Source organism: Rhinolophus ferrumequinum, chromosome 6 (genome assembly GCF_004115265.2).
Source record: "Rhinolophus ferrumequinum isolate MPI-CBG mRhiFer1 chromosome 6, mRhiFer1_v1.p, whole genome shotgun sequence".
In the NCBI taxonomy this organism is placed as follows: Eukaryota; Metazoa; Chordata; class Mammalia; order Chiroptera; family Rhinolophidae; genus Rhinolophus; species Rhinolophus ferrumequinum.
In genome coordinates, this window is record NC_046289.1 from 59,802,852 (window position 1) to 59,822,465 (window position 19,614).

The 19,614-nt window shown below is 38.3% G+C and overlaps 1 protein-coding gene across 1 annotated transcript; it reads left to right on the forward strand.

Moving 5' to 3' along the window:
• Nucleotides 1-1,571: 1,571 nt before the first annotated feature.
• Nucleotides 1,572-14,306, forward strand: LOC117023139 (uncharacterized). Its single transcript, XM_033107623.1, has 4 exons — nucleotides 1,572-1,662; nucleotides 10,510-11,043; nucleotides 13,315-13,392; nucleotides 13,712-14,306. The coding sequence occupies exons 1-3, from the start codon at nucleotides 1,572-1,574 to the stop codon at nucleotides 13,344-13,346; spliced, it is 657 nt and encodes a 218-aa protein (XP_032963514.1). The 3' UTR covers nucleotides 13,347-13,392; nucleotides 13,712-14,306.
• Nucleotides 14,307-19,614: the final 5,308 nt, after the last annotated feature.

The following is a 19,614-nucleotide window of genomic DNA, read 5'->3' on the forward strand; positions in this document are numbered from 1 at the left end:
AGAACTTTCTGTGTACTGACATTCGGATGAAATACTAGCACTAGTGTGTCCTACAGAATGCACTGGTGAGTTTGAATGAGCTGTAGTGACACCTCCTGGTAAGAGAAAGGGAACATCACTTGACACAAAACTTTCCACGCCTTTGCAATTTTATGATCAAAAGCAGTGCATGAAAACATCTTTCCCAGAAGTGTTTTCCTATCTGAAAAAAAAAAAATGAAGAGATACACATTCACATATACACGTACACTGGTTTGACTGACTTCCGTTTTAAAAAACAGCTGAATTGAAGGGAAAAAAACACTGTTGTTTGTTTTGGTTTGTTTTTTCATGGATCAAATAACTAATCTGACTTTTAAAAAATCATTAATCCACTTATTTTGGCATTGTGACAGAGTCTTATTCAACATTCTCTAAATCAAGAAGTAAAATACTTTTGACGTTATTTTATGCAGTATTTTAAACATGGTTCTTTGTGAAATGCTGGTCTGATATTTCCTCTGGAATGCCTGAACTATAAACACTCCAATACCTCACTCCAAACCCACCCTGTAACCCCAAAACTGCAGTTTCCACTTAGGCTGTCCCTGGCCTGAAGCATGTTCGGGTCTAGAGTCCCCCAATCCACCTACCTTTCTCCCACCCCTCTCTGCACTTTCAAACTCTCTACCTCTTTCAAAACGCACTTGTGTTCTGACAAGTATTTTTAAAGTTCTGTGGACCAGAGTTAAATATAACAAGTGTTAATAACTTAACCTTCTGTATCTCTTTAGCGACATATAGACCTTGAAAACATGTTAGCCCTTCTAGAAATGCAATTCCATGTTTATAATGCTTAGAATCTCAGTCATCCATCCAATATTTATTTAGTTACCTAATAAGTACTACATGGCAGACCCTCTGCTAGGCATTGAGGGCGGGGGGAACATACTAAGTGGCCATGACAGACATTATCTTTGTTTCACAGAATTTAAATTCTAGGGGTCAGATAGAAGGAAAAGGGTTAACAAACAAACAAATAAAACATTCCAATAGTATCAAGGTCTATTAAGAAAAAAAGGTATTAAGAGTGAAAAAAGCATAGTAGGAAGTGTGCTTTAGATGAGCAGAAGTCAGGGAAGGTCTCTTAGAGGAGGTGGCAGAAGCTATAGGGAGACAAGGACAAGAAACAGCCAGGGGGAAAGTCATATGACAGTTTTCCAGGCAGAGGGAACAGCAGGTCAAAGGCCCTGTGACAGAATGGACTTGGTGTATCCATGGAAATAGTGAAGGAGCAGTGGCAAGAGTGAAAGATGCTGCAGATAATCATAAGGATTTCATCCAAACTGCAATGAGCAGTACTTGGATAATTGTAAGAAAGATACAATCTAATTAGGTCTTGACAAATAGCTAAGAGATAATAGTACTTACTTTATGCCAGCCATGCATTTAATACTCATACCAACCTTATATGGATAGGTACTACTATCCTCAATTTTATCGAGGGAAAGTAAAGAGAAGTTAAGTAACTTGCCCCCAGCTTCACAGCTCGTAAGTGACAGTGCTGGGATTCATACCAAGGTAACCTATCCATGGGGTCCATGCTTCAAACACTATGCAATGCTGCCTCTCCGATCATCATTTCCGCAAAAGCAACAGTGAACGAACCTGCTGATAGCTCAGGCAAGGATCCAGGCTAGAAAATAGTGTCTTACTCCAGAAGGACAACAGTGGAGATGGTAAAAATTAAATAGATTTGTGATATATTTTAGCAGTAAATTCTACGAGTTTTGATGGCTTGGATATGGCAGGCAAGGAGAATGCCTGGTGGGGACAAATATTTCCGTGACAGTTGAATCATACTACAGAGATGGCTTTCATTATTGTGTTTATTCAACAGACATTTTCTATGTTACCAGGCTCTTCCCATCAAAAAGTTTTCTCTGCTAAGCTGAATATGTTTTCAAAGGATTTGCTATACAGAACAATTTTCAACTCACTATCCAATGAGACAACTTTTTAACATGGTTCACTTATTTTTCTGGCCTTTTCTATGTACTTACAGAAAATCATATCATGGACTATGTACAGGTTTTTTTTCTTTTTATATTATATTATCTATTCTTACTTTGTCATATAACTATTTTTTGAACAAAATATTTTAAAATGATGTTTGTTCTTTATTGTTTGTTGTTTTTTTCTATTTTAGCGAAGGTCTGTTGTTTCTGCTTTTTCACTATTCTAAGTAACATACTTTACATACATCTTTGACTCCAGTCCTCATTATTTCCCAAAGCTAAGCAAATAAACATGGAAGTTCAAGGTCTAAAGGAATAGTTTTATTCACTGATACATTATATTTACACATTTCTACATCATGTTCCATTAAAATGTAACAGTTAAAATACCAGTAGTGGATAAATGTGGCTGTGGGTGTCCGTGGATTTCTGATTGCTTCACTTACATCAATAAACAGGAAGCAAGACCTTCATCTGAGAGTGAGGGTGCAGACAGAGGTACTGAGTGTTTAAGGAGAGTAGCAAGTATGATATAGTTTCCCAGGGGAGTGAATGGAGTAGGCTAGTACAGTAAGATTACCTGATAACTTCAAGAACCCATTTAAGATTAATGAATATGTATTGATACCATTGTTATGTACTTTTTCTTAGGTGTGCTCAGCTGCATGAGTGCAGGCAAGAGTATAAGAGTTGGGTTTAATCAGGATTAAATTTCCAAATCTTGATCTTGTGGACCCTGAGAAAGAACATACCTACCAAGAAAGGCTCCTGGTGGCTAACTGGGCTCAAATTCAAAACCAGAGTCTAGCAGCAGCCCTTTCTAAACAGGGGTCTCTTATACAAACCATACTTCAGGGACAAGCTTGCACTGAATTGCTTGCCTGCATTGTGTTCCTGCCATTTGAGCCAGCCCTTATAAAGGATTTCCTGGAATTGTATTTCAACCAATAGGACTGAGACTTTCCTTATCTAATCAGAGCTGTGCAGATATATCCCCATTAGCATTGTCACTGACCAATCAGAACAGTGCTTTTTGGCCCAATCAAACTTTGAAGATTTGGAGTCTTTATTTGCATGAGGATGGACCAATCAGGGACCAGAGGCAGAGACCTCTCTGTATAAGTCAGCTACCCTCTGGCTTTGGGAGTACACTTTCCCTTTCCACCAAAGACTGAAGACTACATTTCCCTGGCTGGAGCTGAAACGCTAAATGAAGACAGCTCAGTGGAGCAGAGTGGATCAGACTGGAGCAGGTGGAGCAGAGCATAGCAGAGCTGTCTGTCCAGAAAGGGGCCTTGCTCTATCTAGGGCCTCCTCACAGCCTTGCAATTCCAGAGCCGTGCTACTTCATAATTGAGTTGTATCACAATTGAATAAAGTTTCCTTCTTCATCATACCCTAACTTTGGGATTTCTGTTGGCTTTGAATTGACGCTAATGACCATCAATTGACAATCTCCAGACAGCTCTATTGGCCTTGAGTCTAATGTATGATACCAGCTTGCTGGACATTGGATTTTCCATGTGTACCTCACTTTTCTCTTTTTTTCAGCAGCTCCATGCCAGAGACCCCCATTCACTACTTCTTCACCTGCTAGACTTCTGCTTGTCCTTTTTGCTTCAAATCCCCCATTAAACTGTGTGTGTCCACTTCCACCCACCCAAACTGAAGTATCTCATAGCTCCCCCAGTATCTCATGAGGATCTCTATCATTTCACCTACCATATTGTCAGTATCTCTATTCCCCATTTGATTCTAAATTCCTTCAAGGCAGGGACCTTTGTTATTGTTTGATTTTTTTTTTTTTTTAAAGCTCGTTTCCCATCTTAAAATCCTGGTGCATAGTAAGTTCTCTTTAAGTGTTTATTAATGAAAGTGAGTTTTTTCTAATTAAGGAATAAACTTCCTAATAAACCTTCACCAGCAAGAAATCAAGTTGCCTTGATCATACACACACCATACCTTACATGATTAATGAAAGCATTTGTCAATAAAAAGTAACAGGCCTGAAACAAATTATTTGACTACTTACTAGTCAAAAGAGTTAGAAATAAAGAAAGTATTCATTTCCACATGTAGCTTAGATCCAACATTTAGTTTATCTCTTTAGCTTTAGAATGATAGTAATAATTATAATACATACTATATTTGTATGGAATTATTCAGATTTTTAAACATTTTCATGTTTACAATATGATTGTAAAACACACACACTCTTCCAAAAGAAAAAAAATACTAAGTACAAATGAAACTATGGGGATTCCTTCAGAAAGAGTCTTTTAAATAAATCTTTAAGAAAAGATACACATTTCACCAACTTGGTAGGGAAAGTAGAACATTCCAGGCTGAATATAGCATGAAAAAATATCTAAAGGTTAAATAAATTGTAAACTTCTTTAATAAGTTATATCTTTGTAAGCAGAAATTATAGCTCATATATCTGTGCCTCTAGATTGTATATAAAACCCATACTGAACATAAAATGTGCAGAATAAAAGAAGTACTTTTTCATTTTTTATTTAGTCAGTCTACCTTTAGGCAAACACAGACATGGAATAAAGAAAGGAAAGGCCAAATTTCTACCTAATAACATAGTATGGAAATTGCGGATACATTATAATTCTCTCGCTGCATTCTTCATACACAAAATGTAATAGAAAGTAGAGATAAAAGAAACTCAATTGCCACTAGAGAATAAAATAGGATTTCCACTTAGATCTTTAGAGGCAGCTATTCTGAAAAATTAATTCACTTGATAAATGTTCAAGTTTCTTCCTCACTTTTTTTTTCTGTGTGAAAATTTATCCTATGTGTTCTGGATGGAAATGGATGTTACCAAATATTTTGAGTTCAAATTCACAGCCCCAAGAGTTAGTCATATTTGAACAAGCTGGTGAAGGATAATTAATTGGTCACCAAATACCTTAGGAATAATTTGAAGATAAATTATCTGCCCAAATGTTATTAATTATATATTTAGCACCTTAGGTAGCTTATTTCTGAGAGGCTTTAGAGATCAAAAGCGATGTGCAAAAAGTGAAGAGAATCAAAAGTAAAACATCAATTTGAATTGAGCTGCACAATGAGAATTTACTCCAGCACTTTGTTGCAATGTAATCTATAAATAACCCTCTGAGGTTCACTTGCCAATTAGGAATCATCACATGGCATGCACCTTAGATGTCAGTAGTTAATTTGCATGTCAGTGAAACATTAACTTGATGAAAATTTTAAAGCTTTATGCACTATTTATATCATAATTGGAAGCAAAGAAAGTTGAACTAATACACAGATTTTCATTATATCCAATGTGCTTTTAAAAAGGCCAAGTTTAAATGATCAGTATTTATCATTGTCTGTTTGAAAGTTTGCTTCAGTTCAGGACAACAGATTACGTTTTAGACTTTAAATTATATTTAATATTAACTGTTATTGAGATGTCTGGGGAAAAAATGGTGTCTATGTAGGAGACAGAGAAGATGAGACTCAGATTTATACTCAGAGGTAGCTGGTTAGATTTTAAGTTTAATTCAGAGTGTGTGGTCTTAGCCATAAACATGTCACCCTGGGTGAATAATTTAGTTCTAATTTTTTTTTCAGGTTTTTACTTTTTTTCCCCTCTCCTTGAGCTTTTTCTTTTTTTTTTCTTTTTTTTTCTTTTTTTTTTTTTTACAGTCAAAAAGAAGTTTTCTGGGAGGCCCCTTCTGAAAGCTGAAAATGGTTGTTGATTCAAGTACAAAGGGGAACAACCAGTGGGCACTTAAACTTAACTACTGTATTTAAGTACAGTACTTAGAACAAATGTTGTATTTACAGCCAGAAATTTCATATGCTCCCATCCTGGTAGGATTTGGCTTGCCATCAGAATTGCCACACCTGTCAATCAGGTCCAGTCACTGGCTGATTGGATATCAAGCAGAAAAGCCAATGAAAGAGAAAAGAAGAGAAAAAGAGAAGCGGAGAGGAGAGGAAAAGAGAGAGAGAGGGAGAGAGAAATGTTTGGAAGTCTCCACTACAATAAAATCACAATGATATTTCCAACATTTATTTTCATGTTCACATCTTCAGGCTATTTGGAGTTTAATATACCCACAGGGGAATTCTTTCTAATAAAAAGATGTGGTTACTTTGCTTTAGTGGTTGGTACTATTAATAGTGTTTTTCTAGAAAGTGGAAGCTAATCGTCATTAAAGATAGGGTATAAGCTTTCAATTTAATGCAAAAGATATGTATATATATATATGTTAACGCAACTCATTACCAGCTAATTTGTTATGTGTTTATGGCTTCTCTATCCAGCTAGAATATAAATATTTTTGGATCAGAAATCATATCTTAATTTTCCTAATATCCCCTCAGCATTTGCAATATTAGACCTGAATAATATTTGCAGACTTGATTGTATTTCTAAACATTTATTCATGTTAACTTTAATGGTCTGTCTCCTTCCATAATTAAAAAAAAAATAGACAGTTTAACTGAGAAAATACATACATAAGTAGAAAGATAAGGTTATTGAAAACAATAACATGCATATGCATTCCACAGAGCCTTAAATGATCAATAAATTAGATCTTGGATTGGCTTTGAGCTTTCTAGTGGCCAAAGCAAAAGAGAAAGTGTGATCAGTTTAAAAAAATTCACATTACCCCTGAGATTAAAAAACACCAATTTATAAAAAAAAAAAAAGCCATATATCAAAAGCGTACACAATCATTAATTTGCATTGCCTGATATTTTCATTCACAAATGTTTACATTTTTATTATTTAATCATGCTAATCTTTATTTTCAAGAGAATCTAAATGAATATTATTAAAAATAAAACCTAATTCAATACTTTTTCTTTATGTTAGTTTATTGGGAAGTAAAAGTAAATTTAAGATTTAAATACACTTATTTGAATCACTTAATTTGTTTCTGGTTACATGTGGTTATGAGAAGTGTCAAACTTTATTTTCCTCAGTAAACATTTAATAAGCATTAAACTTACAGAAGAAACTAAACTTTTTAAATAAAACGTTTCCAAAATGAATGTTGACAATTTTCATTTTTACATAAATAGAAAAGCGCTCCCTCCCCTCCCAACTCCCCACCTAAGTCCTACCCATTGGGGGAAAAAATAGCATAAGAAAACAATGGGTAGTTTTCATTACTTAGTATGAATTAAAGTCACCATTCAAATGTAACAAAGTAAAGACATTATGATACTCTGTTACTTTGCCTTATGATAAATGCAGTTAGTACCTGAATTACTTAAAGGTATATTATGTGCTACATAGTTTCTACTTCTAAAAGTCAAAGAAGTATTCCTCAATGAATTGTATTCAGTGAAACCTACCCTTCTTTTCCTGTATTAAGCTCTGACTCTTTCCAGGTTTAATAAAAGTTATTTTTTCTCTCTCCATTCCTCCCCACACTGATTCCCACATGTTTTCAACAAGAAGCCCCAACCAGACAAAGTTGAAGATATTTACAGATAAATTTATGACATGGGAAAAAATAACAAAAGATTCAGAGCCAATAGAGTATTAACTTAAAAGGCAATTAATTTTGAAAAAGAAAAGGGGATGAACATAAACTCAGCAAGAGTCTGAATGATAGTATATAGTACAAATAATTCTCTATTTGGGGGTCCTGAGAAATTTCAGCAAGTGGTTGTGGAGTAATGAATGTTTGTAATTCATTAGCTACTATTTTAAAATGCAAAGCACACCATGACATCAATGATGTTCTTTTTAATCTTAACAAACAGGCGATTACAATTAAAGCACTTGCAAAAAGACAGTATATTTAAATATTGATTTTGATGAGGTTTCAATGTTTTAATGACAATAATTTAATAACACTTTATAATTCTATGGAAATAAGAAAATGTGCTATGAGGTTGGTTCAAAAATACATGTGTTTGTGAACACCAACATTTTGTGAGTATTTGTAACAGCTAGAATTTCTATCCTGAAATTTTCTTTTCTTCAAGATCCTTTAGTAAGATTTTAGTGTATCCTTAAAAAAATAATCACTATTTACTTAAAAAAATATTTTCCCAAGTAGAGAACATAATAGCATTTTAAAGTGCTTGATTTTCTTTTCTCACTTTCCATCTTCCTTCGGCTCCTAGACAACAAAACAATGGTTCTTTCTTCATGTGGAACAGTAAACTCAATAAACACAAATGGCTAGGGGGCCTCACAGCAGTGAAATTATGGCTTCACAAGGACTTTTTTTTTCTCTTATGAAGAACAAGTTTAAAAGGACCTTTTTCAACATACTTTAATGTCATGCATATTTCAATAATATAATTAAATTGGCAACACTAAACATTGCTGACTGATAAATGAGACCAAAATAATTAAGTTCTGTTCTTTGTACAATCAAGATTTAGTGCAGCAATCAATCTAGGCAAGAATTTGTGGAGTCTGAAGACTTCAGAAGATAAACAAGCAACTAGCTACAACTGGTCATGTGGGAAGGTGCTTAAATGAATATACAGTTTATACATAGCTGTGGATACCTTCCAGGTCTTAACCTTCATTAGAATGTGGTTGATTCATTGCTCACATGGTCCTGTACTAAGTTGAACATGGTATGCAAGCAAACAAACAAAAGAAGAGTCTGAAAGATAATCCTATGCATTCAGTGAGCACTATTGATATTGAAAATGTAAAATAATAATAGACTGAAAATATAAAAGGTTTTTTTTCCAAAACCAAATAACAAAGTAGAGGCACAGATACTGTGATGAATACCATTAAAGATATAAACATTAAAGTGATAAAGGAGAGAGAGGAAGAACACAATGAACTTTCCATATGTACATTTGTGGAGCTGTGAGTATGGTTTTGATGCCTACTCCGGTTTCCATTTTTATTTATCTTCTACCTAATTTCCTCTTTCAACCTTAGAATTAAATCTCACAGATTTCCATACCCTAAGCAACAGTCTTACTGCATGGCTTTTCCCTGTGGAATCAGACTGTGGGTCAGAGAGAGGTTTTCATATTATTTCTCCTGGGGGCTGGAACTCCAGGCTTTAGCAGACTGATGCACTTAGCAAGTCCATCAGGGAAGTCAAAGTAAAATATAACCAGGGCAGTATAGTGTGTTAGTAACTACTGGGAATATATATATATATATATATATATATATATATATATATATATATATATACAGGTGGGATTTTAAAGAATACATATATAGTACATATATACATGTATGTATATATGTGTGTACATATAGGTGTGTATATATACATGTATGTGTGTGTGTGTGTATGTGTATATATATATATATATATATATATATATAAATGTAGTCTTTAAAATCCCACCTGTCACATGCTTATTCTAATTACTGCCCATGCACCTTAGAAAACGAAGGCACATCCTCCTCAGGGATATACACCCTCCTTTATAGTTGGCTAATGAACATGTGATATCGTTGTCATTTATGGAAATGGAAAAACTCAAATAAGAGTGCCCTACCCTCCAACAAAATGAGCATGCACTGGTTGTGTTTGGGCGTCTCCAAGTGGGGATGACGGGCACCTTTGGACTGCCGGTGCACGTCTGCCTCCATGAATGTTAGCGTGCGGCTAGGGCGGGGGAGCAATGATGTCTACGCCAGCACTTGGCAGTTTGTAGAGTGGAAATTGCACTTTGTTTTTTAAAACGCATTCTTCTCCTGGAACCATGCAATTCGACTGGCTGAAGGCACAAATAGAATAAACAAACATTCAAAATGTGTGTGTGTGTGTGTGTGTGTGATTGGGGGGGGGGTGTTAGGGAGAAAAAACAAACCCCACCAGGAACCTTGAAGAGAAACAGGTGCTAGCAAGCGAAAGCAGCCAATTAACAATAACACTTAAAACTCGATCTTCGTTACTCTGAAAACAATTTCACTGGGAAAACACCGCGCCCTGTTTCTGAGGGTTTAATTCACTACGCTGTCCCCGTGAATTAGAGTCCGTGAATCTAAGTTTCACACTCAGGAGCGGTTTTCGCTGTCGACTACTAGTGCCCTCCGAGGCCAGAGAAGTCCGTTTCCAAACTGGGTAAGCCCTTTCGTCCTTTTAGCCTTGCCCCTCACTCCTCCAAGTCGTCACTTTTATCTACGGCCCCTGAGCGCTGTCTGTGTGGCTCAGCCCGGCCCCATGAACAGTCACCGCGAACAATGAACCAGACAAGGGACCCACCCAGCGAACGCCTGCTCGCCGGTCGCGCGCAAGCCCGCTGCTAGCGCGGGACACTCCGGGCTCCGGGGCTCTCGGTGCCCCCATCCTCTCCACTCCAGAACCCAAGAAAAGCAAGAGGATAGGTCGTTCCCTACACCCAGAGCCCCGTGATCACCCAGCCTTCTTCCCAGCACCCACCAGTGAAAGGTGCTGTCTCTAAAAAGAAATCTGAAGAGTGGGCGGCGTGGGGGTCCGGCCGGCTGCCCACCCCATACCCCTAGCCCAGTTGGGGGGTTGGCACTCACTTGTGCCCAAGTCCGCGGCGTATTGAAATCCCGAAGGATTTGGGGTGGAGGCAAGAGGTGGGGCCAGGAGCAATAAAGTGGCTTCCGCTCCCTCCCCCCGGCCTGGCACGGTTCTGGGTTCGGGCAAGACACAAAAGACGGGTAGCATCAGTGCCAACAACTCTGCCACCGCCTCCGTCTGCGCTGCGCAGGCCAGCGGGGCGGCGGGGCCTGGGAGCCGGTCCCCCGCCGCCGGGGCGCGCTGGGAGGCTGGGGCATCCCTGGACGCCGCCGAATCTGCCGGGGGCGCTTGTCGCGCAGCTCTACAGAGGCTGGGGAGCGGAGGAGGAATGGAGAGAAAAGGCAAGACTTACTTGGGGGCTGAAGGCTCAGCCGGACTCCGGCTTCAGACTCCGGACGCGGCAGGTGTCTGGCACCGCGGGCCCCGGCGGAAGGCGCTGGCGCAGCTCCGAGCTGGGCTCCACTTCGCGAGGACGGGTAACTCCCCTTGCCACCCGGCCCCGCGCGGCGCTCTGCGCTGTCACCGCACCGAGAGACACAGGCACGCTCTGCAAAGCCTCCTCACTCCTGGTGGGTCTTTCTGCCCTCCGCTCGCGGTTCGCCTGCTCCCCCACGGACCACACCCTGTCACCTCAGCAGCCCTCCACTCCTTCCTCTTTGACACTTCCACCGGTTACTCCGCCGTCAGCGTCCTCCCACCCCTCCCGGCCCACGTGCTTCTGCCGCTCCCTCCGCTCTGAACTTCCCCTGCCGGAGCCCCCACCTCTGCTCGGAAACCCCACGGTATCCCAGCAGAGGGGAGGTCCCAGGATGCATGGAGGCTAACTGACCTTTTAGGTCCTCACCCACCTGCCCTCAGCCCCTTTAGTCCGCAAAACCCATTATTTTGATTTTGTGAATGCGACGGCTTGGGTATTGTGTACTAGATATAAGGATGTATATTTTACTGTGCCACACATCACTTTTAATATTATAGAAATGTGTGTTCCAGAGTGTCACTTAGTAATCACCTAACAGCTATTTACTGGCCTTTGGCGCTGGACTGTCAGCCCAGCTTTCTCCATATGTAGAAAGCCCAACAAAATTCCAGAACACCCTCTTTTGCCCAATTCGAACCAGTGCTATTTTATACTGAAACTCATCCACCCCCGTTGTTTTGCTGTTAGAGAAATATTTTGATATTTACTTTTCCCTGTTCCTGCAAATTTAGAGCTTCCTTTCTTAGGGTTCCCCTCAGCACTCTGTTGTTAGTTTCATGATAGTTCTTAGTACCACCTATATGCTGTTACCTCTTCACTTGACTGCATGTCCATAAGTTTCTCCAGGCACAACTTTCTCATACTCATAACTTTATCAGCAGCTCCTAATATAGTTCTCAGTACGTACTATATGCTCAAAAAGGAAAAAAAAATCCTGTTCAAGGAATGAATGTCCTTTAAATATCATGCAAGTGTTAGTGGTTTTATATATTTAAAGGAATGAAGCCTTCAATCTTATTGTGGGGACAGGGTCCCAGAGAACAGTTTCCAGACTCTCAGCCTCACGTGGAAAGGTGGTGGCTCAGGCAGTAGATGGCCATCAGCTGTGACTGGTTGGCCATCAGCTGTAACCAGTTAGCCATTGGCCACTGATATAACTGCCATGGCTGAGTCAGCAAGCAGATTGCAGTTAGCAAGGGGTTGTTGGTTGGCGGAGAAGCAGACAGCAGATTGCTGATCGTGTGGAGCCTGTTTGCTGTGTCTCCAACCCAGCCACCAGCGAGATCATAGAGGTAGGAACCCCCTACCCATGGCTCCGTGGGTGTCCCTTTTTGGCCTTACCATGTCCTGCGTTCTGGTGCGGGGAGCGGGACCAGAGACCCCGCATGACACTCATGTTTGCCTGTATCCCAATAAATAGATCATACAGAAAACTAAAACCTTTTTTACATTTGGCTGGTGAGTTCTCATACATTCCTTAACATAATCTTTAAAACAAGTTTTCTTTGTTGATATTACCCACTTTTTCTAACTTGGTGAAGTTTGCTTAGTTGGAAGCTTTTAAGTGTAGGTGCTGGGGCATGTTTCTTCAGACTAGTCCTAGCCACATGTACTTATCACACCCAGTGCCCTGACTACCCAGTGCCACATGCTAAAGCGACCTACCAGCTCTGCAGAGAGCCTGCCCAACTGATTCTCTTCCAAAGATAGCATTTTTCCCTTTCCTTGTCCACTTCTGTAACTCTGTGACCCCCTTAAATCAGAGTTAAAAAATAAAAATCCCTAAGCTCAGACCTCTTGTAGAACTTGTCTTAACTCTTACACTTATTAATAAAAAAGAAAAATTGGTTTTTTTGCACGTATCTTGCTTCAGCTATCCTTGGGTCTTACACAGTTATTATTATTATTTTATTATCATCATCGTTTTGGTTTCTCCATTGAAATAAACAGCAGCTAACCTTTTTTAAGCTAGAGACATCATATAACAGCCGATCATTGATTGCTCCGAGCCCTTTAAACATATTTGCTCGTTTAATCCTCACCAACTGTATGAAATAGAGACTATTTTATAGATGGAAAACAGAGGCAGGGAGATGGGGTCACATAGCCAGTAATTAGTGGAGTAGGGATTGGATTCCTACAACCTAACCCAGAGGCTGCTCTCTAACCACCCTGCTACATGATCTTCCACAATCCCTTGCATTTAAGAGATGTTAACAAATACTTTTAAATAATCCATATTTATTCCTTTATACTTAGCTTCGTAACAGGAAAAAGGGACAGTAAGTAATGATGTGGGCAGACCAGGTTTTGGAGGACATGTGATTGGTCCCAACATCACCAGATCTGCTTTCTTTAGCAGGATCATGGAGTCTACCTGTGACCCGCATTTGAAACATGAGGGGAACATAATCCAAGCCCACAACTTCATGTGTGTGAGGTAACTAAGGCTTCAAATTTGAATTCCAGCTCTTCATAATCAGTGAGAAACATCACCAGCTAAACTGACTCCTGGGCTAAGCTCAAGACCAGGACAATTTGTGTTCTTCTGGGATCCTGCTTTGCGTAAGGTATTCCCTTAGTCCCTGTGGCAGGCTGAATAATACCTGCCCCCCCACCAAAAAAAAAAAAAAAAACCCAAAACATCCATGTCCTAATTCCTGGAACCTATGAATGTTACCTTAGCAAAAAATAAAATAAAATAAAATAAAATAAAATAAAATAAAATAAATAAATAAATAAGTAATGTAATTTTGCAGATATGATTAAATGAAGAATCGAGATGGGGATATTATCCTGGATCATCAAAGTGAGTCCTAAATTCAGTTGCATGTCCTTCTAAGAGGGAACCAGAGGGAGATTTGACACACAGAAGAGAAGAAGGCAATGTGACCGTGGAGATAAAGATTGGAGTGATTCAGCCACAAGCCTAGGAACGCTGGCAACCAGCAGAAGCTGGAAGAGGCAAGGGAGGGATTTTCCCCAAGAGCCTCTTGAGGCAGCATGGTCCTGTCTACATGTTGATTTCAGTCCAGGGAAAGTGATTTTGGACTGCTGGCTTCCAGGAGTGTATAAAAATAAATGTGTGTTGTTTTAAGCCACCAAGCTTGTGCTAATTTACTATAGTAACCAAAGAAATAAATACAGTTTGCAAATCTGGAAGATGACTTCCTATACTTGATGATGAAATAGAAGAAAGATGTTCCAAGCAATTAGTAGTTCTCCTATGTGGCTGGTGGAGCCAGTTAGTTGGGGGAGAGAGAGGAGCATTTGACCTCCTGCATAATATTATATTTATAAAAACCTTCCAATTTAGACTTTATTATTATCTACAAATAATAAATACATGCAGTAACTGGGATGCACTTACATGATTTAAAGTGAACTTCAAATTTTAAATTTGTTTTCCGTTATCTGACCATACTGCCTGAAGTGTGTGATGGCTTAATTTTAAAATATACATTCTATAATTATTTAGTGAATAGCAAAAATGTATTTTCATTGAGTTGTAAGTGTTAATTTGTAAAATGAAAAAATATATAAAGTCTTCATAAACTTCGTAATCCTTTCTTACATTTTGCTGTATTTGGAACCTAGAACAAAGAAACAAAAATCGTGGTCCAGGCTCTCTTGACCTCTGAGAGGCCCTCGTAGCTGAAATTAAGAGACTTGATAAATGTACTAGATCTTTCTTTTATTTTTATTTATTTATTTATTTATTTTTAACAAAAAAAACCTACATTTTATTTACAGCTGATTTTTTTTTTTTTAAGTAACAAAGCTAACACTATGAAAGATCAACCAGCATACCAAAAGGACACTACCTAATATCATCCAACAAGAGACTTGTTTGGGGATTCCATAACACACGATGCCAGAACATTCCAGAAAGGAATGCCACTGGGAAATAAAAACAGCTTCTTTGAAAAGTCTGTGCTAGATTTTTCTTTCCTCTTTCCTTCCCTTCCTTTTCCCTCCCTTCCTCCCTCCCTCCCTTCCTTCCTTTTTGACGATGGCTACCAGATAAAATATAGGACACCCAATTAAACTTGAAAAACAGATAAACAAAAAATTTTAAGCATGAGTCCATGTGCCATGCAATATTTGGGACAATAAATTGTCTATTTTTCAGCCTATTGTGAACCATGCAATATTTGGGATTTGGGGACATACTTATACTAATTATTTGTTGTTTATCTGAAATCCAAATTTAACTGGGTACCCTGTATTTTTATTTGCTCAATCTGACAATCCTAATTATCTTTTTTTTTTTCATTTACAGTCAACATTCAATATTAGTTTCAGAGGTACATAGTGGTTAGACACTTATATAACTTACTAAGTGTTCCCAGAGAAGTCCAGTACCAACCTGGCACCATACATAGTTAAATTACAATATTATCACTATACACATTCCCTTGCTGTACCTGACAATCCTATTTTTGACTCTTCAGCTGCTTATGCATTTTCCCATTCTCCCCTCCTCCGACCCTCCATCCTTCCCGCTTAGTTTTCATTGGGACTAATTTATGTTCACCTAGAGCAAGGCTAAAACAAGATTCAACCCCTCATTGCTGGCCTGGGGCTGATGTCTTGCTCCACAAGAAAGAAAAGAGAGAATGATGTGACTCTACTAAGATCTGGTCATAGAGCATACATAAATCTTCTCCACCAGTGGGGGAGTTTCCCATTAGGTCACACAAAGTGTTTAACATGGTGTTATTTATCATACAAATGGTAGATTGGATGAAGGTGAAGACTAGCTTTTTTCCTTTAAACTGTTTCCCCATTGTTTACAGTCCTTTGGATTTAGAGCAATAATACTGGCCAACAATAGGTAAATATTCTTTCCTCCTTTTATATCCTTTGTCTTATGATTTTTGGCAGCTGGATGTATAGTGAGTGGTACAAAGGGCAGGGGCAGAAAGAATTATAATTTGTGTGGCCTGTATTGGAAATATAAGAGGGACAAATAAGGCATGGCGGGTAAATCACTAAGTTATCTGAGAATAAGTTTATTCTTCTGTAGAAATATAACAAAAACCCTGACTCTATACATTTTATGTTTCTAAACTCTTGTACTATTTTTACATCTTTTTTGAATATTTAACATTCTCCATTTTGAATTATTTGGAGACACGAGAGCCAGACAGTTCTTGATTTGGATCCCAATGTCTCTGCTTTCTTGTTGAGTGAACTTGGCTAGTTTTTAATCTCTTTGAACTTCAGGATTCTCTACCAAACACAGAGGGGAAAACAAGAATCACCTCATAAATTTGCTGTGAAATTAAATGACACAATATCTATAAAATGTTTCAGTTAGTGCCTTATACAATGTAGTCAATCAATAAATAGTAGCTATTTTTGCTTGGCCTTACCTGATATAATGATTCTATGCAGTGCCTTATCCACCAGACATGTCTACTATAATGATTTGTACATATTAAGTACTCAAAACATGGAAGTATTATGAAATTGACAAAGTGCTGTAGAATTTTAAAAGGTTAGTAGTAATAGTAATAATAAGTAATAATAAGTGACACTGCTGAGCCTTTGATTCTGGATCAGCTTTGAAGAACTGTTTTGCAAAAAATGTTTGATGCCTAAATTTTTCATCTAAAAATTCAATCAGGAGAGACACTGTCTACAGAACAGCAACATCTATTGATCAATGGAACATGTATCATTCATTTTGCTTTGCTCAATATAAATTCCCATTCTTCCTTCAAAGACTTTTTACTATATTTCTTTCACTGTACACATATCAATTAAATTAATCTTGGCTACATTTGACAGAGACCTCCCTTCCCACACATAAGTGGCCTTTATTTGTCTCTCCTGTATCAGAATGCAGAGTTCAGCAGGCCACAGCCAATGTCAGCTCGGATGCAAACTCCAACATCCCTACATTGCCTCATAGCTGACAAGGGCATTGGGACTCCAGCAATCACTTCTTTATGTACTAAAAGTAGAGGGAAAAGGATAAAAAGCAAAAAGGGAAAAATTAGCCCCACCAGGTGAATGAACCTTTTGTAAAGAGCCTTCACAATGCTCTATGCAATGAATTTCACACATTGTGTGAAAGGAGAAGCTGGGATATGTCAGTTTTAGCAGGACTCATTGCTGCCTGTTACAATTAGGGTTCTGTTACTCAGCAGAAAAAAGACAAAGGATATTAGGCAAGTAACTAGCACTGTTTGCAATTGACCTCTTCACTTTTCCCTTTTGTTTCATCTTCCAAGTCTTTATTTGTGATCCAAGTGGCAACTCATTGAATATTCTATAGCCTGAATATTTTTCTCTTTCTGTATGTCTTTTTCCACTATTTCACAAATCCACTGCCTCTTCTTTTATGTTATCCATGAAGTCTTTCCCTACTATATTGGTTACTTAATCATCCTAAAGTTCTTCATATATTTCATTTTTATACAATTCTAAACTGCTCATACTATCCACTGTTTTCTCTCAATGCTGTCCAACTCTGTTCTTTGACTCTACAATCATTAACTTTATACATTTTTCCACGTTTAATCCAGATGCTTTCAGGGTCTTTGATCCTTTGTGATCTAGAAAACATTAGCCTGTGATATGCCTGGCATTTGCTTTAAAATAATCCAATGTTGGGAGGGAGGAAAAGTCAGTGATGTAGAAATGAAACAAGATTTGCCATGTGTTGAAGTTATTGAAACCAGGTGATGGATATTGGCAGGGAAGGGGGGAGATGTTATCTCATTACTTCTAATCTTGTCCATGTTTCAAAATTTATATGATAAAAAGTAAAGAATGACATGATTGCTTGAATCTCTATTTTGCATAAAGTCCTCTGTACAATTTGTTCAGAAAACTCGGGAGGCTTACATTGTGTCGGTCACCTCTGCTTCGGGATCTTCTCTCACACTGGTGTCACTCTGCCCTCACATCTTTCTGTATATGATTCTGTCTTTTCACCAAATTATACAAAAATACACATACACCCACACTATCCTTTTACACAAAGTAATTTGAATAAGGTAGTCTATGAAGAGTTATCAGCCACATGCAGTGCTCACATCACATACAGCAGAGCAATATAAAATTATACATTTTTCTTCTTTCCTTAGAGCTGTGTGTGGCATTTTAACTTAGTTCTCCTTGAGATGTAAACAGAAGTTTGGCACAGTCATTTTTTACCTCCACCCCACCTTTTTTCCCCCTGCTGATTGAAATTCAGACCTGAATTACAGAGGCTAATCAGCCATCGTGGACCATGAAGCAATCTGTTAGATGAGATGACAGAGCGTCAGGATGGAAGAAGCCTGGGTCCCAGAAAACCAAAGACTCCCATAGCAGCTCTGGACAGTCTTCCTTTGGTTTTGTTTATGATTGCAAGAGAAATAAACATCTTTCTTATTTAAGCCATTTTAGTGTGTTACGTATTTTTTTCTATTACATGCTGCCAGATCTAATTCTACTTGATACTTACCAAAGAATTTTCTTTTTTCTAAACAAGTGCAATTCTGAGCCTAAGAGAAATTCTGCGAGATATTAATACTTTATTTTTCTTTTACTTCATTACACCTAATTCCTGTATCCATCCTCAGGTCCAGTTACAGACTCTCTCTTCTTCCCTTGACTTGCTATTTTCTGAACCAATATAATCCATGAAAATCTATTGTAAAGGAAAAATCTAAATGGTTTAAATATTATATTAAAAGAAGCATATCTTGACTGTTTCAGTTATCTATTATTGCTTATAAATCACTCCCAAACTTAGTAGTGAAAATCGCAATGTTTTATCGTTTCTCACAATACTGTGGGTTTACTGGGATTAAAGGCATGGTTCCTGTCTTCCACACAGTATAGCTGAGATCATTCAGGTGGGTACATTCAGCTCCGAGATCTGTAGTGGCTTGAATGTCAAACACAGCCTCTCACCTTCTGGGACGTCCCTTTCTCTGGTCTTTCATTATTTTGTTGTCTTTACTGTATAATGGCTGGCTTCCAAGAAGGAGTGTTCCAAGAGGACAAGCCCTAATGTGCAAGCTCTTATTAAGCTTCTTTCTCCTTGCATAATTCTAGCTAATTTCTAATTAGCCCGAATTTACAGATGAGGAAACTGAGCACAGGGAGTGTTAGTTATTTATCCAGAGTCGTAGATTTTGTAAGTAGTAGAGTCAAGTTTTAAAACTAGTTAGGCTGACTCAACACTGTGAAAATGCAATTATAACTGAGGCTGTAGAGTTTGGAACTTGGTTATTGTCTATTCTGTGTATTTATGCTTTGACTTTCCAATTATTTCCAATTAGAAAAACTAAAGAGAGCATATTGGGTCGCTTTTCTGGGTAAAACCATGAGTGTGCTTTGAAATTTATAAAACATTATACAACTGCTAAAAATGTGAGAGTTGCCTTATCTTAGTGTATCCTCCACAGTGCTGGGCAGAGAGTCACTTTGCCACACAATAGTTACGCACAATGTGACTGGATACTGTGTCCTCTGGAGCCAGGCTGGAGGACAGGTGTTACTAGAGAGATGGAGGAGTGGGAGGAGGGCTCTGTCCTGCTCTTGTCGGTGGAATTTCCAGGTATAATTCCGCCTTCCTGAAAGTCGAGACTCACTCTTCTTGCAAATAATACAGGCAATGCATAGAGACACAGGTTGCTGGTTGAGTTTGCCTAAAATC

Excerpts from the sequence above, each read along its gene's own strand:
- LOC117023139 (XM_033107623.1), top strand. The coding sequence starts at position 1,572 with ATGGGGTCCATGCTTCAAACACTATGCAATGCTGCCTCTCCGATCATC. Across the intron at positions 1,663-10,509 it reads CGAACCTGCTGATAGCTCAG|GATTTGGGGTGGAGGCAAGA; the intron begins GCAAGGATCCAG and ends GAAATCCCGAAG. Across the intron at positions 11,044-13,314 it reads GCAAAGCCTCCTCACTCCTG|GATCATGGAGTCTACCTGTG; the intron begins GTGGGTCTTTCT and ends TTTCTTTAGCAG.